We start from the raw sequence: 15,688 nt of genomic DNA, 5'->3' as shown, positions 1-15,688 counted from the left end.
ATCGATTACATATTTATGGTGAGCAAAAGATTTTATAGAAAGCAACAGAAGACACTGACCTTGGGGAGATCTAAGTAACTATGACACCAAGTTAAAAAGGAATTAATAATGAAAGACATAAGTGAAGATAAAATAGATTAAGTCTAGCAGATAACATTGGAAGCCTAAGGAGGACAGGGCCTGATGGGGAGTGAGGGGCTAAGAAAAAGGGGCCCCATCAGTAGACCCTTTGCCCTCTTGCCTGAATGGCTGCACTGGTAGAGACATCTCTGAGAGACTTCAGCTAGGAAGCTGCTGCCCTCAGGACTGGACACTGTATGAGTCCGAGGTGAAATGTAGTACATCCCATACACAGCCTAAGTTCTACAGTTCTAGGAAAGGGGAAGAAAATCCCAACAGCCCTTCGTCTCAGAAAGCAAACTAGAGATTTTTAAAAAGTGTGAAATTTCTCATGGAACGAGTAATAGCAAAATGTATTTCCTGCTTAGGGCCCTATTAGTAGTCTTAAAAAAAAATGTAAAGTCTCCACAAGCTGAATCTACTGTCTTAAAAAAAGAAAACTCACAACTGTATCATTTGGAAGGTTAAGATTTTAATACGTATGGGAAAATGCAACCAATTGCAGCAGTGAAAGACAAAATCAACCAATCAATAAAATTGTAAAGGAGTAGCCAGTATAAGATTTCATAATACCATGCTATTAAACACGTTTTAAAATATTTCAAGCACCGTGGAAATGTTTACAAAAAACTTAAGTATTCCTATTTGATCTAGAACTTCCAGTTCTACAAATTAAAACTGGTAAAATGTTCAAGTTGTACATACTGCTATTTACCAAAACTATCCGTGATAAGAAAATTTAGAAACAATCCAAATGTCTATAACACAATAGTCAAAGAAATTATGGCATGTTCAATCAACTGAAGGCATTAAATAAAGTGGTAGAGATTTCTATTTACTGGTGTGGAAAGATACTATAAGAGAAAAAAAGGCAGGTCACATGGCACAGAAATGATAAGATCTACATGCATAACATTGCATGAGTGCAAAATGTTGTATGTAGATATTTCATAGTAGTTAGCTGAAGGTGTTAGAATTTTATGTGAAATGCATTATTTTGTATTTTATATTTTTATATTCTATAATTTTTCAATACAAATATATAATTGCTATAACTAGCAAAATCAAGTTGTTTTTATTAAAATATATATACCAATACTAAAGACAAAAAAAGTAAACGATTACTCAAGAGGCCATTTAGGGACACATTTGTTTCACTGTTCCTCTACAAAAGTGTTTTTAAGATCTTTCTATTTGTTCTCTGGAAAAATTCAAATATCAAAAATTATAAAGGAACAAATTTTAGTATTTACTCCCCTGTACTCAAAAGCACTTCACAGCAGTTACAGCAGATTGGTGATGCCTCGAGGAGCCACATGAAAAAAAAATGCTTCCTTTTAAACTCTTTACCTGCCAAGAAAGGCACCAGGAAAAAAACAAAATATAGAACCCTAACTGGAAAGCAGAGGATACCAGTGTACTCACAGTGCTTGCTCTCTTTCTAGCCAGTACTTGGTAACCAGGCTTAGGACTCTGGTTTTCATCTGATCTCCACCATTAATATAATCTGGTACATTTGGAAAATTATTCATATTTCAATAATTGGTTTAGGACAAATGACTTCAGGGTCATTTGAAAAGATGACAACCCAAAGACAAGTTCATGTGAATTCCTTTAAGAAAGACAGAAGTTGTGCTGGGGTTGTAGCTCGGTGGTAGAGCACTTGCCTAGCATGTATGAGGCACTGGGTTTGACTCACAGCACTGCATATAAATAAATAAAATAAAGTTCCATTGACAGCTATATTTTATATATAAATATATATATATACACACACACATACATACATACATATACATATATAAAAGAAAAGCAGAAGCTAAAGATTAAAGTAGATACTCTGTTCTAAGAAAGTTCCAGAAAAAGTTTACCACCAGAAAGCAAAGACTATTAGGTACTATGATTAAGCACACTGCACTAAAACAGACACCAGTGCGGGAGTATCAGTAGGGAAAAACTGAAAGTAGGCCTGAAATGGGAAATTCCACACACAACTTATGTATAGCACCTTAGTCTCAAAGACATCATGCACCTTCTCTGTGGTTTAGGTAGAGACTGGGTACAAGAACAAATCTAAGGGGCTGGAGTATTGGCTCACTGGTAGAGCGTTTGCATGGCATGAGTGAGGCCTGGGGTTCTTTCCTCAGTACTGCATGTAAATAAATAAATAAAAGATCCATTGACAACTTATATATATATATATATATATATATATATATATATATATATATATATATATATATATATATATATATATATTTATATATATATAAAATCTACTAGTATTTTTTCCACCCAGATTTTAGATTTTACAAAGTTCCAGAGGCTGGGTGGGTAAAACTTACCTTGAAAGGGTGACTAGCCAGGCTGTTCTCAAAGCACAGCAAAAAGAAAAGATGAACCTTGTCCAAAGAACTTTGCCCTCTAGGCTTCTGAGATTGTATTAAAGCTACAACCTTCTTGCTTTGAAAAGTTCACAGACTGTCTTGTGCATACATAATCACAATTTTGGGAACCTGACAATGTCAATCTGAGGGTATCTGTGTAAGTGGCAACAAATATTCCTAAACTAATCTCATAAGGACTGATTATAAAAGTGGGGGATACACAGCCAAAGCAAAGAGTAATAACACAATATTGTGACAAAGAGAATCCTGACAGTCTGGTATTGGTGGGGCATGCCTATGAGAAAGCAGAATTCTAAGTGTGAGCTCAGTTTCAGCAACAAGACTCTGTCCCAAAATAAAAAAAGGACTGATGATGTAGCTCAGTGGTAAAGCATCCCAAATTAAATCCCTAGAACCCCACCTCTGAGAGAGAGAGAGAGCGAAGGAGAGCACTCAAGAGGGAGAGAGAAATTTTCTGAATACTTACAAAGGGAATGGGTCTAGATACAAGGTGGACCCCTGTGCACTGCATGTAGCATTTTGATGGTTGCAAAAACAAAGCATGCCAATAAACAGGTCTGTGACCTGGAAAAACTCAAAATATTTAATGGAAAAAAAAAAAAAACACATTGGAAACTGAATCTGAAGCAGTAGCTCTGCTTTCAGGAGACTGTTTCTACTCATGGATGGGTGAAACTCTTGTCAAGGAAAGGTACTGGTATATGATATAAGCAAGACAGATGAATGAATGCACAATTTTAATTTTCATAATTTTTTTTGGAAAAAAAATCTTTTCCTGATCAGAATAACACAACTCTCTTGTAGAGTATTTAAAGACATAAAGATGACCTTTAATTCCACCAGAGATAATCACTTTTTACATTTTTGGTACATTTCCTTTGACTTGTGTTTAAGTGTATTTGCATTTAAAACAAGTGTGATCATAGTGTATATGCGGCTTGGGAGACAGTTTTCAAATTCTTATATTCTAAACATTACTGTATGCCATTAAATATTCTTTCACCATTTTTAGTGCTTGTTGTATGTTTTACAAATTAGTAAATAATTTTCCTCCTAAGTTATTTAAATGCCTTTCAAGGTTTTGCTACTCTAAGTTGGAATGTTTTGACACGCACACACACACACACGCACACACATATACACAAATTTTTTTGCCTGTATTTCTGATATTTCCTTAGAATAAATGCCTGTTATAGTCACTGGGAACTAATTTCCTAAGGTCCCTGATTCATACTGATAAAGTGATTTTCAAAAAGGCTGTTTCAACATACACTCTCTACTGTCAGAGCCCCATGTCTTCCTCCCATACTTCCACCAGCACTTAGTAGTATTAGTAGATACATTAAAAAGCAACAATAGCAAATTATTAATTATACTAAATGTCTATTTTCTAAATATGACAGTGAGTTCAGAACATGAGATAAATAATAAAAAAATAAAAAACCCCAAACAAAACAGAAACCATAAGTCAAATTGTATATAAAAAAGGGAAGGTATTCTAATAATCTTTTCTTTTAAATGAATTATTTTCTGGGATTACAAGGAATAACTGAGTCTACATGAAATTTGTTGGATATCTGCCACAAACAGTACACAGAAGACTTCTGCAGGATGAAAAAGAAGTTTTGCCCCAACAAACTTCCTATATTATTTCATTTTTTTTGGGGGGGGTGCTGGGGATTGAACCCAGGGCCTTGTGCATGCAACGCAAGCACTCTACCAACTGAGCTATATATCCAGCCCTTCCTATATTATTTCAAATGAAGAATCATTCATTAAATCTAAATAACTGGAGAATAATTTCAAGTGACACAGATAGTACCTAGTGACTCAGGAAATGAAGGTGTCAGCTTTGTTAGAGATGGATTTGTGGATGAAGGGATTGGGGGTCCTTTCCCTTTCCCAAGTTAACACTGGCATGAAGAATCTCAAGAGGGAATAGTATAACAAGAATGATCAAGGTTTTGGTGAAGTACAGAACCAATAGCCTGGTTGGAATAGGAAAGTATGTTGAAGAGAAGTTTGAAAACGGGATAAATAAAACTACCTGTAGAAAACCATGGGAATGCTTGGCTAAAGAGTAAGGATTTACACTACTGCTACTATGAACAGCTTTTTGGATCACTTTGTACTTTCATGTGAGAAACACTTTAAATTTAGCATACAAAAGTGCTGCCTGCCAGTCTGGTCAGTTTCAGAAGTGTACCATTTTTGCTGTTTGGCAGTATCTGCGGCACTATGTAAATATTTTTGTGCACTTTATAAAACGAATGAAAAGAGAAAAAAGAAAGTGAATGAATAGAAAACTGGGATCTTCAATTTAATTGACAGCAATTACTAAGAATGCCTCAAATGGCATTCTTTAGGTTCATCTGGATTCTCCCAGGACTTCAGCTGCACAATACTATGATATATTATGTAAAAACTTCGGGAAATGAGTCACCAGAGACCGGGAAGACTTCCCTTATTAATACAGGTCTACTGAATTTCTGTGACATGAATACTATGGATGGATTGAGCCATTGGCTGCCCAATTTTGTACCACTAACTACATCATGTAAGGTCAGTTTTCTTATTTGTAAAGTAAGATAATAACTGTACCTAAGCTTAAGGGGTGCTAAAGGGATTAAAGGAGATAATAAATCTGTAACACTCAGATCAAACAGTTCTTACACAAAGTAACTGCTCGGCAAGTGACATTATCTTCTCCTGCTAAACTACTGTCACCCTTCTTCTAGGAATATTCTATATTCAATACAGAAGGCTGCTCAAATAGGTCTCTTGTATAAGAATGAAAAGTTCTTATATGGTCGTGAGACTCATCTGGTAATTTTATGAAACTGGTATGGGAAGAGACATAGCTTTGGAGAAAGCTAAAAAACAGGTGTAGGAATCTGAATATGGCATGATTAGATCTTGGCAGTTATGGAAATGAAAATAAGACAAAAGAGGATGTTGTGAAATGGAACACAAATACACCTCTTTTAGGCCCTAAAAATGGACAGCATTGTTTCTTGTTTACTCATAAAATTTATAAAAACAGATACCTTAAAATGGTTTATATAATTTTATATATACACACCTGTATGTTTTTACAGGTTGTATAGTAAGGTTACTTAAAATTCAGTTAAGTGGTACTTGTTATGCTATTAACATGTTTACTATGAAAATAGCTACAGCCTTGAATTTTCATCAACTTAAGGTTTCATTTAAGAACTTTTGAGCTTTACACGTCCATAATTTTCTTGGCAGAAGAAAACACATGCTTATCATCAGAAGGATATGGGAACTATCACACATAAATAAATGAAAATATTTGCATGTCAGTCAATATTGAGTTGTCTTATTTTTCTATTAAATGGAACTATTTTAAATAAGATTTAATAAGAACTATTCTTATTAAATCTTATTTAAAAGAGCTTAAATTTAAAATATGTTTCACTTCTTTACCTTGATCTTGAACTCATAGAGAGGAAGGGCTCTTGATTTCTTATCCCCTTATCCATTTGTATCATGGGATATTCAATAAATATTTCTGACCAACTAACAGACCAAAATAAAATCTTTGCGTGAAATGCACTATCAGTACTAGATTCATGTTACATGTAAGCTTCTCTTTACACATAATCATACAAATGCTAGATGTCTAAAAGGGCACCAGAATAAATACCAAGGGAAGTGAGTTATGCAATAACAGTACTGTGAATTCTGCTATCATATGCTCTTCTTCACAGTAACTCTAAAGACAAAGACCTCAGCAAAGTTTCTTTTCTTAACATGTCCACCCAATATATATATAATGTCTTCATAGTCTGTTTTGTATTATCTGTATTTAAGAAAAGTTTTCTAAGTAAAAGAGTAATTTAAAAGCTTATAGATGCCTTTGTACCAAATGGCATATTTTACTATATTAAACTGACCATTTGAGTATCATATCTCTTGTCAGATTCTCTTTCCCTAAAAATGGTAATAGAGATGCACATATTTCTTGATAACTGAGTTTTATTTTTATCTAATTATTTTTCTTATTCATAGAGGTCCAAGAATGGGCAATACTAAAATTTGAGTCTAAGCTACTAATGTTCACCTTTAGTATGGTAAACAACCAGTTTGGACTACTCTTTTAAGATTAGATATAAAAATAGAAATGTAAATTAGATTATAATGTGCTTAAAAATGTGGTTTAAACTGTTGTGGCTTCAAATATTGCTTCAGAACTACTAATGGGAACTGCTGCTGCTTATAGGGCACTTTACGTTAGTGGTCTCACTGAACCGTAACATATGGAGTAGTTACTACCACCAATTAAGAAAGGAGGGAAGCTCAGGTAAGGAGTGATTTAATAACCTGAGCAAGGTCACATGAGTATTGAGTAGTGGGATAAAGAAATGAATCCAGATGGAAGACACAAATATCTACACTTTTAACCACTACCCTATATCATCTCTAAATTACTAACTACCATAGCTTAAAGCACCAAATCACCCCCATAATTGTAATAATCCCTTTATTGTTCTTAGTATATCCCTAATTTGAGAATACTATAGTTTTCTATAACCTAATTAATATCCACCCAATTATTATTTTTTTCTTTTGCAATGCTAAAGATCAAACCCAGAGACTCATGCATTCTAAGCTAGCACTCTACCACTGGGTCAAGCATGGTATAGTGCATGCCTATATTCCCAGTGACTCAGGAGACCTGAGGCAGGAGGACTATAGGTGTGAGGTCTTGACAATATAGTGAGACTCTGTCACAAAATTAAAAAAAAAAAAAAAAAAAAAAAAAAAAAAAGGGCTGGGGATGTAGTTCAGTGGTAAAGTGCCCTTAAGTTCAGTACACAGAAAAAACAACAACCACAACCATAAAAACAAAACACTACTACTGAGCATACCATAATATCCAGCCAATTTTGATTAGACTTATTGAGTACTAGCAGAATTCTTCATGATCATTTTTAATTCTGTGCCAAAATTCTGTTTGGAAATTTTAAATTCTCCACAAAGAATATACTTTCATTGTCACAAAAATGTCTTACTATAAAAATCCAATTTATCTGGGCGTGGTAGCCCACACCTGCAATCCCTGTGACTTGGGAGGTTGAGACAGGAGAATCCTGAGTTAGAAGTCAACTTGGGCAACTTAGTGAGACCTTGTCTCAGAATAACAATAAGAAAGGGCTGAGAGTAATAGCTCACTGGTAGGGTACCTGGGTTAAATCCCCAGTACCAAATAAAATAAAATATCCAACTTAGACCCACTTTAATAAGCACACAAGAAAAAAAGAATTATTTTAAATAAAGATCTAAATAACTGGCCAGATATTTAAACCATACAGATATCTCAAATATGATAAAGGAGGGTAGGAATGTGAAAGAACAAGGGAAACGAGCTAAAAACTGGACATTAGTTTAAGAACTATAAGAATTTGACTTATACCCTAAATCCTATTAAAATGTCTATAGAATACTTTACAAGCCTGGAAGGAGGCTGAAGCAGGAGGATAGCAAATTCAAAGTCAGCCAACCTGAGCAATTTGATGAGACCCTCAGCAACTTAGCAAGATCTTCTTTCAAAAGGGCTGGGGATGGAGCTCAGTAGTAAAGCTCCTCTGGTTCAATCCCCAGTACCCTGTGAGACAGGGGGCGAGGGAGGGAGAAAGCGAGAGAGAAAGAGAGAGGTAGGTAGGTGTGTGTGGGGGGATGAGAACAGTTAACAGAGTAAAGGCAATATTATTTTCTTAGTTGAAATACAACACTATTGGCATCTTTTAAGATAATTTCAATTTAAGGTACATAAAAGACAAAACACAAAAGGTTCAGGATTTCATTCTTTTTTTTTAATTTATTTTTTAGTTGTAGTTGGACACAATACCTTTATTGTATTTATTTATTTTTTCGACAGATTACTTTTATTTTATTTAATTTTTTATGTGGTGCTGAGGATAGAACCCAGTGCCTCACACATGCTAGGCAAGCACTCTACCATTGAGCTACAGCCCCAGTCCCTTATTTATTTATTTTTATGTGGTGCTGAGCATCAAACCCAGGGCCTCACATGTGCTAGACAAGTGCTCTACCACTGAGCCACAACCCCAGCACCCCCCCCTCCATTTCATTCTTTAAAGATACTCTTTAAGACATTAAAAGATTTTTTTCAATATACAAATTGCTAATTATGTAACTTTATTATAGGGTAACATTTTTTAAACCAAGTCACAACTACAGCTGTTTGCTGTTAAATATTTTATAAAAGGAGGTAATACTGGAGCCTGTCCTTCATGTGTGTACACATGTGTACACATATAATTTATGAGGAATTTCTGAAAAAAGTCTTTTTATTATTTTCCTGATCCTGGAATTATATATACTTATTATAAGAATGCTACTCCAAAAATCCAGATGTAAATGAGCACAAACCATTATAATATAAAGCCTATCACTTAATCTCAGCAATGGTGCAATTCCTGAAATAATTATAATGATGCTTAAAAGTCTAATTGAAGTGTTTTGCTTCTAAAGAAAAACAAAGGGCATTTATTCTCTAAAAACTCCAAAGTGCTTTAAAAGTTCCCTTTCTTAGAAATTCCATTATGTACATAGTGGGAGGGTAGCCATCTGTAAACCAAGGAGAAAGGCCTTGGGAAAAACCAATCCTGCTAACTATCTTCTGCTAACTCTTGATCTTAGACTTCCAGCCCACAGAATAATGAGAAAATAATTTGTTGTTTAAACTAAAAACACTCAAAGAATGTCTCTGGCAGGTAATTGCAATGATAGCACATGTTTTTCTAAAAAAAAAAAGCAAAATAAATTTTATACAAATAAGGCTGCCCCTCTAGTGTTGACATGACAAAAGGAAAGTGAGCTATATCTCAAATTGCTCAATGTGTACATTTAAGTTTCACTTTTCCCCCTTTTCTGTCCCACACCCTGAGTAAAGACCCAACTCTTAAGAAGTTGTATTAAGGGGCTGGGGTTATGGCTCAGCGGTAGAGCACTCACCTAGCATGGGCAAGGCCCTGGGTTTGCTCCTCAGCACCATATAAAAGTAAATAAATATTGTGTCCAACTACAACTAAAAAATAAATACACACACAAAAAGAAGTTGTATTAAGCCAGGGTAGGTTAACCTGGTAAAGCGTAAACCTGCTTAATACTTCTGTGAGAGTGAATAGAAAGCTAAACTAATAGAGAGATGGTGGTTTTTTTTTTTTTTAAAGTCATAACATATTAGCATCAGAGACTCATAATACCTTCTGTTCCTTCTGCATTCCCTGTTGGTGAAGGGAACCCAGGACTTGCAGCCAAACACTTGGCAGTCACCCCAGGAGGGCACTGCCTCACTTCATCCTCAAGCCCTTTAGCCACTTAGTCATCAAACACATTCTACTTTTTCAGTGACTGTTCCTTCTCTTTTGTGATCACTCTCATGGCTTTAGTTTGGGATTATCATCAGTGACCTGGACCATTTTAATCATCATGGTAAGGGGTCCGAGAGAGCTTATGTCTTTCTGATCCATCTACTAACACTGCTAATGAGTGATCATTCCATATTTAAAACTTTATTTCAGATTCAGACATAAAGAACCAATAGCTTTCCACTAGCATCAAGCCCAGGCTTCTCAGTCTGTCCTTTCTTGCCTTATACCCTGCTGTGCCAAACACAAGCATGCTATGTTCCTAACCACTTACTATTCCCAGGCTTGGCTAACTCACCAGATACTACTTGAAATGCCCTGTCCCATGTGTATCCAGTGATCATCAAGTTCTCTCTCAAGGTCTGTATCAAGACTCACTTATTCCATGAAGTCTCTCCTGACCCCTACCCTCTCCTTTCCTGTGGACTCAATCCTGGGCTCTTGTCTTTAGGGGAAATCTACTTGCAATCAAAGTTGTTGTAAATTTGCCCCTGGTTTTAAAAAAGAGAAGATGTAAAAACAAAAGAGAGTGATTATCACACTGCCTACAAATAAATGTTGAGATGAGTAGGTGAATGCTTTTATTCCCATTTAACAAGATTAGGCAGAAATAATTGGTCCAGGCCTATGCACACTGTGGACTGCACAGTGAAGTGTAAAAACTGTTTTAGAAAACAAAATTTAGAAACCACAAAGCTTCTATGCTGAGGACACACAGTCTCTATCATCATCTTAAGAGGGAACTCCTTGTCCATTTTCTTTTCTAGGGATTTGTACTGTCAGTTTTTCTCTGTGAAACAGCCAGGAGGAAGTCTGGACATTCCTGAGTGTCCAAGTACCAGGGGCTCCATTTTGACAATAAAGTGAGATTCACATAATCACTGTCCACTACTCAAATGCTTACAGCTAAACTAAATCCAATACTTTTCACTAGTATTAACAGTGGTATTAACACTGGTATTAAAGCAGACATTTCTTGGGTCCATATGACTATTTAGACTCTTATTAGAGTTACCAGTAAAAGAAGGAAATAAAACCACTCATAAAGTACTACCTAGATTCCTAGATCATTATACTGATATATACTTTCATGGCCTGTGCTTTCTTTGATCATTTTCATTTGTAAAATCATTTAAAATAATTGCTTCTTTAGACTAACCAAAGGCAAACCCCTCAAATTCAACATCAGTATTTCTCTTATTTTCTTCCAATCCTCCATAGTTGATTAAAAGTTTTGGAAACTTATTTGTCTGACTTCCTTCATCAAAGAATGTACCCCTTATAGCTTAGTTTGCAGCTCTCATACATTTCCCATAGTGCTGTTTTCATATCTGTGGCAACAGAGTTCTCTTGGAAGAATTCAAACAGTACCACACAAATGCTTATGAGCCAAATAGCTCATTTTTGCTCACCCATTGGCCTCTTACTCAAAAAACAACTGTATATTCAAAGTACTTAAATTATTAAAATTATTTTGACAAACTGGATTTTATAATTAATATTTCATATTGCATTACTTTCAAAATGGTTGGGGATTGGAGGAGTAGAAATAATCTAAATATGTTATATGCATATACAAATATGATGCAATAAAATTCATTATTCTGTACCATTAATATGCACTATTAAAAATAAATTTATTTTTAAAAAAATGAATGGAGATTTTTTTTCAAACAAAATATGTAAACTGAGGTATTTGCTAAAAGACTTCTTGGTAGCCTTTTAAAATCATTTTCTTACCCAAAGATTTTTAAAGCTTTGAGGCTGTTTTAAACAGTAGTGGCACTGTATGGAATTTCAGCTGATGTCTTCTAACTTTTGGGCACATTCTGAAGCACAGCTGAAGGAAGCTGTTTAACTGACAAACCAATTGTTAAGAGATGCAAAAGGTCCAAGACTACTTAAACTTTGTTCTTAAGATAAATACAAAATGACTGCTTTGTGTTCTGTGATGTTAACCCTCTCCAGAACTTCTTAAGGCTAAGTCTGACTGGGAAGATAAAATCCTTACCAAACACAATGGGTGAAATCTGAGTCATGATAAGATTGCAACAAGGTCAAGGGTAAGAATCACTTTTCCTAACTCTGCAATGGGCAATTCACTTCAGGGCCCTTTTTGGCCTGTAGATAAGCCTAAATACCTGGCAGATGTTTATAAAGAATTTTTCTTCATATGCAAGCATTTTTAAATCTTTATCATTTTAAAGTAGAGTAAACACAATCTGAGAAGCCAGTGTATTAAAAACAAAACCATTTCCACCTTGGTATTAAGAGAATTAAGGGGTAGAAGCTAAAAACACCTAACAATTTAAGGGAGGTTCTAGGAGAAAGTAAGTCAAGAGATAACAAAAGATTTCAAAGAAGCTGACAGTGGAAATTTCAAATGAATCATAATAGTTAACACAAATAACTTATAAAAAGCAATGACCCATAAAGTCCATGGGTAGGGATTATCATATTAATCATGTTTAACCTACTTTTAAAGGTCCACAGTCATTTAAAAAAGTAAATATAAAACTGCTTTCTCTTTTGAATTAATACTTATTATTAAAGAAAAAAACATTTTATCAAATGTTTTCTAGATGTCATAGGCTCTTTAACATTATATCCTGATGGCAGGATACCCCTCTAGTGTTTCTAATATAGTGATCATGTACAATCCTATAATTGTAGTCATATTGTTTCAATTTACTTTTAAGAATCACTGCAACTTCTATACTATTTTCATATGTGAACAAAATTAATAGCTTTTTCACTATTGATTAGGATCAGACATGAAAAGTGACCTCAAATTTCTCCTTAGAGGCTTAAAGACAAAGAACTCTGAATGCACCAGCATCTTTGAAAATGAGACCTCAGCGGGTGGGAAAAATATTTTTCACTGTAGGTGAGAGAAGGGAAGCTGGGTGGTAAATAAGGATGAAAGGTTTCCAGGATTGTTAAAAATTTAGCATGCAGGTTCTTCCCAACTCTCCTTGACCCTCCCAACCCCTATAACAATGAGGATACTGTAGAGACACTAGTGGATGGAGATCTGACCATACCTTCGTGGGTAGGTTCTGGGTCAGGTGTAAGTGAGATGTCATCCAGCTCTCGCAGGCAGAGCCATTCTCCATCCATAGACACTCGGAATTTGCAAAGGTAGATGGTCTCCATGGCAGCCTGTGTGATCTTGTCAGTGGTGGGGGTTGGCATATCGGTCGGAGGAGTCAGAGCAGACATGATGACTCAGCTGGGACCACAACACACACACACACACACACACACACACACTGGAAATATAATAAGACCTCCTCACCAAAAATCCCCAAATCTGAACCTCTGAAACAAAGCGTTCAGGAAAAGGGGTGGGGGAGGTTAAAAACAAACAAACAAAAAATCCTAAAATTAAAAAAACAAAAAACAAAAAAACAAGGAAACCAACTGCTCAAGAAAAATAATTCTATCCTATCTTTTCTTATTGACAATTCCTACCACATAGCAAAATAAAATGATGCTTGTCTTCTCCAGCGTCCTCTCCTTTTATCTTTTCTTCTCTACCCTCTTCTCTAGCTGAGCTATAGGCTTCAAATCTGCCAATGCCTTAGCTGGCTTTAAAAAACTGGTCTTAGCACGAATAAATGAAGAAATCCTTTCTTTGTGCAGGGAAAACAAAAAATATATAAACAAAAAAAAAGAATTAAAAATAAGACTATATTTCCAATTTAGCTTTTAAAAAAATCCCAAACTGCAGAAATCACTTCCAGGATCTGCTCAGATGAGCCAGGATGCTGAGTTCTAACAGGATTGGTTGTGCGCAGTAAGCAGGGTGTTGACCAAAATGGCTGACTAATGAACTGAACTGAAAATTCAGGCTCATGTGACCGGCTGCTCTGAACGTAGGGGGAGCAATTCCCAGGATGCTTTATAGATGCTGCTGATGCAGGGAGAGCAATTAGCTGCTTTCTCTCGTCCTGTACAACCCACTTCCAGACTGTGCTAGTCAAACTGTGATCAGACATAATGCAATGCACATATCCTCATCAATTCCCCTCACTTTGTGATAGAAGGGCTGAATAACAGAGGACAGTTAATACTGGATAATACTTCATTGCAAAGATGGCAAAGAGGCAACTGGATTGATTTTTAATCAAGCATATAATTCATCTCTTTAGCCCTTACATACATATTTGTTAAAATACTATAATAAGGTGGTATTTTAAGAAAAGTAAAGGTAAGTTTTTAACTTAAATAACTTATTTTCAAGCATAATTCCTTCTCCAAAGTACAAAGGCATTTTTAGACTGTGAAGAAATGAAGGCTAAAAAAAAAAAAACTTTCCTGATTAATGGCAATCTCCTCTTTTAAATATTGCTATATTTACCAAATTTTTGCAATATGCAGGAAAAATGAAACGATAAAACCTTCCCATCCTGGAATGTACTGAAGGCACATTATCAGATTCTCTTAAATCAACTAATACACACACACAAACCATATTCACACACATCTACATCATCCAATGAGGTATTTAGGCCTTGATAGCTGATAGCAAAAGGGCAGGTACTCACTTTCTGAACTATGTAAGTATTAAGGAGAGGAAGGCTAAGGACTTTGAAAATGTTTTAGACAATTGAAAACTTTTTTTTTTATTTAAGAAGTTTCTTGAAATTGTATGTTTCTTTTAAGAAGAAACATACAATTTCAAGAAACAGAAGTAAGACTATTCTGTTCTAGGGTTTTTTTGTTTGTTTGTTTGTTTGTTTTGTTTTGTTTTTTCCTGGTGATACTAGAGATTGAACCTAGGGGTTCTTTACAATGTAGCTATATCTATAGCTCTTTTTAAATTTTTAAAATTTGACACAGGATCTCACTAAGTTGCCAAGGTTGGTCTTGAACTTGTGATCCTCCTTCCTCAGCCTCTCAAACTGCTAGGATTACAGGTATGCAACACTGAGCCTGGCTATGTTCTAGAGATTTTTTTAAAAAATGAATTAATTTAATGTGGTTTTTTTTGGTACCAGGGATTGAAGCCAGGAGTGCTTAACTGCTAATCCACATCCCCAGCCCCTTTTTATCTTTTATTTTCAGATAGGATCTCACTAAGTCCTTAGAGCCTCACTAAGTTGCTGACTTTGGTCTCAAACTTGTGATCCTCCTGCCTCAATCTCCTGAGTCACTGTGATTACAGGTATGTGCCACTGCCCCTGGCTCTAGGGATTCTTACTGTAATAGCTTGGGGCCTTCTGGGAAACTGAGGCAGCCTGAAGACCTGTCCCACTCTTCAAACCTAGATTCTGACAATCAAGTCATAAAGATTTCAGATGTCACTCCCAATAACAGGCAATGAATGAGTTTATTACAGGGATGGGAAAGAGGAAAGGTGGACACTCAAGGGAGAGAATGGGTCCTCTTGGAGAGGGACAGTGTGCCTCTTCTGTACTTATTTTATTGGGAATCACAGAGAAGTTTCTAGAGAGGTCCACCTCTTGACTATTTTTGTTGTTGTTGTTATTTTTTGTTTTTGACCTACAGCCATGACAACTCTAGGTCACTTTAGGCCATGCTGGCGGGTTCTAATTGGATTCTTAACCACAAATTCTTACAGATTTTATGGTTAGAAAGAATAATCCTTATCTCCCTGGGTTCCAGTATCTGGTCTGTGAAAAGGTCACAAAAGTCTCCCTCTTCAGGATAATTTGGGTTCCTCTATTGACATTATTTCAGGCCTGCAGCTCTCTTAAAGATAAGAAGTAATAT

At 35.5% G+C, this 15,688-nt stretch overlaps 1 protein-coding gene across 9 annotated transcripts in view; it reads right to left on the bottom strand.

The window, feature by feature from the left end:
* Rufy3 (RUN and FYVE domain containing 3) overlaps positions 1 to 15,688 on the bottom strand; it is a 76,384-nt gene that overhangs the window by 44,162 nt on the left and 16,534 nt on the right. Inside the window, exon 1 of one of the 9 annotated variants that reach the window (XM_058574030.1) lies at positions 12,994 to 14,056. The exons of 4 other annotated variants lie outside the window; for them this stretch is intronic. In XM_058574030.1, the coding sequence (XP_058430013.1) occupies positions 12,994 to 13,171 (178 nt within the window). In that variant the 5' untranslated portion in view covers positions 13,172 to 14,056. Of the gene's footprint in view, positions 1 to 2,465; positions 2,491 to 12,993; positions 14,057 to 15,688 lie in introns of those variants that run through there. 4 more of the 9 variants (XM_046428703.2, XM_046428696.2, XM_046428702.2 and 1 more) reach the window with 4 other exon arrangements.

Source organism: Marmota monax, unplaced genomic scaffold, assembly GCF_021218885.2.
Source record: "Marmota monax isolate L192 unplaced genomic scaffold, Marmota_monax_Labrador192_F-V1.1 WCK01_AAM20220418_F8-fsc00132, whole genome shotgun sequence".
Taxonomy (NCBI): Eukaryota; Metazoa; Chordata; class Mammalia; order Rodentia; family Sciuridae; genus Marmota; species Marmota monax.
Note: the sequence above shows the minus strand (reverse complement) of the source record. Positions and strands in the feature narration are given on the sequence as shown.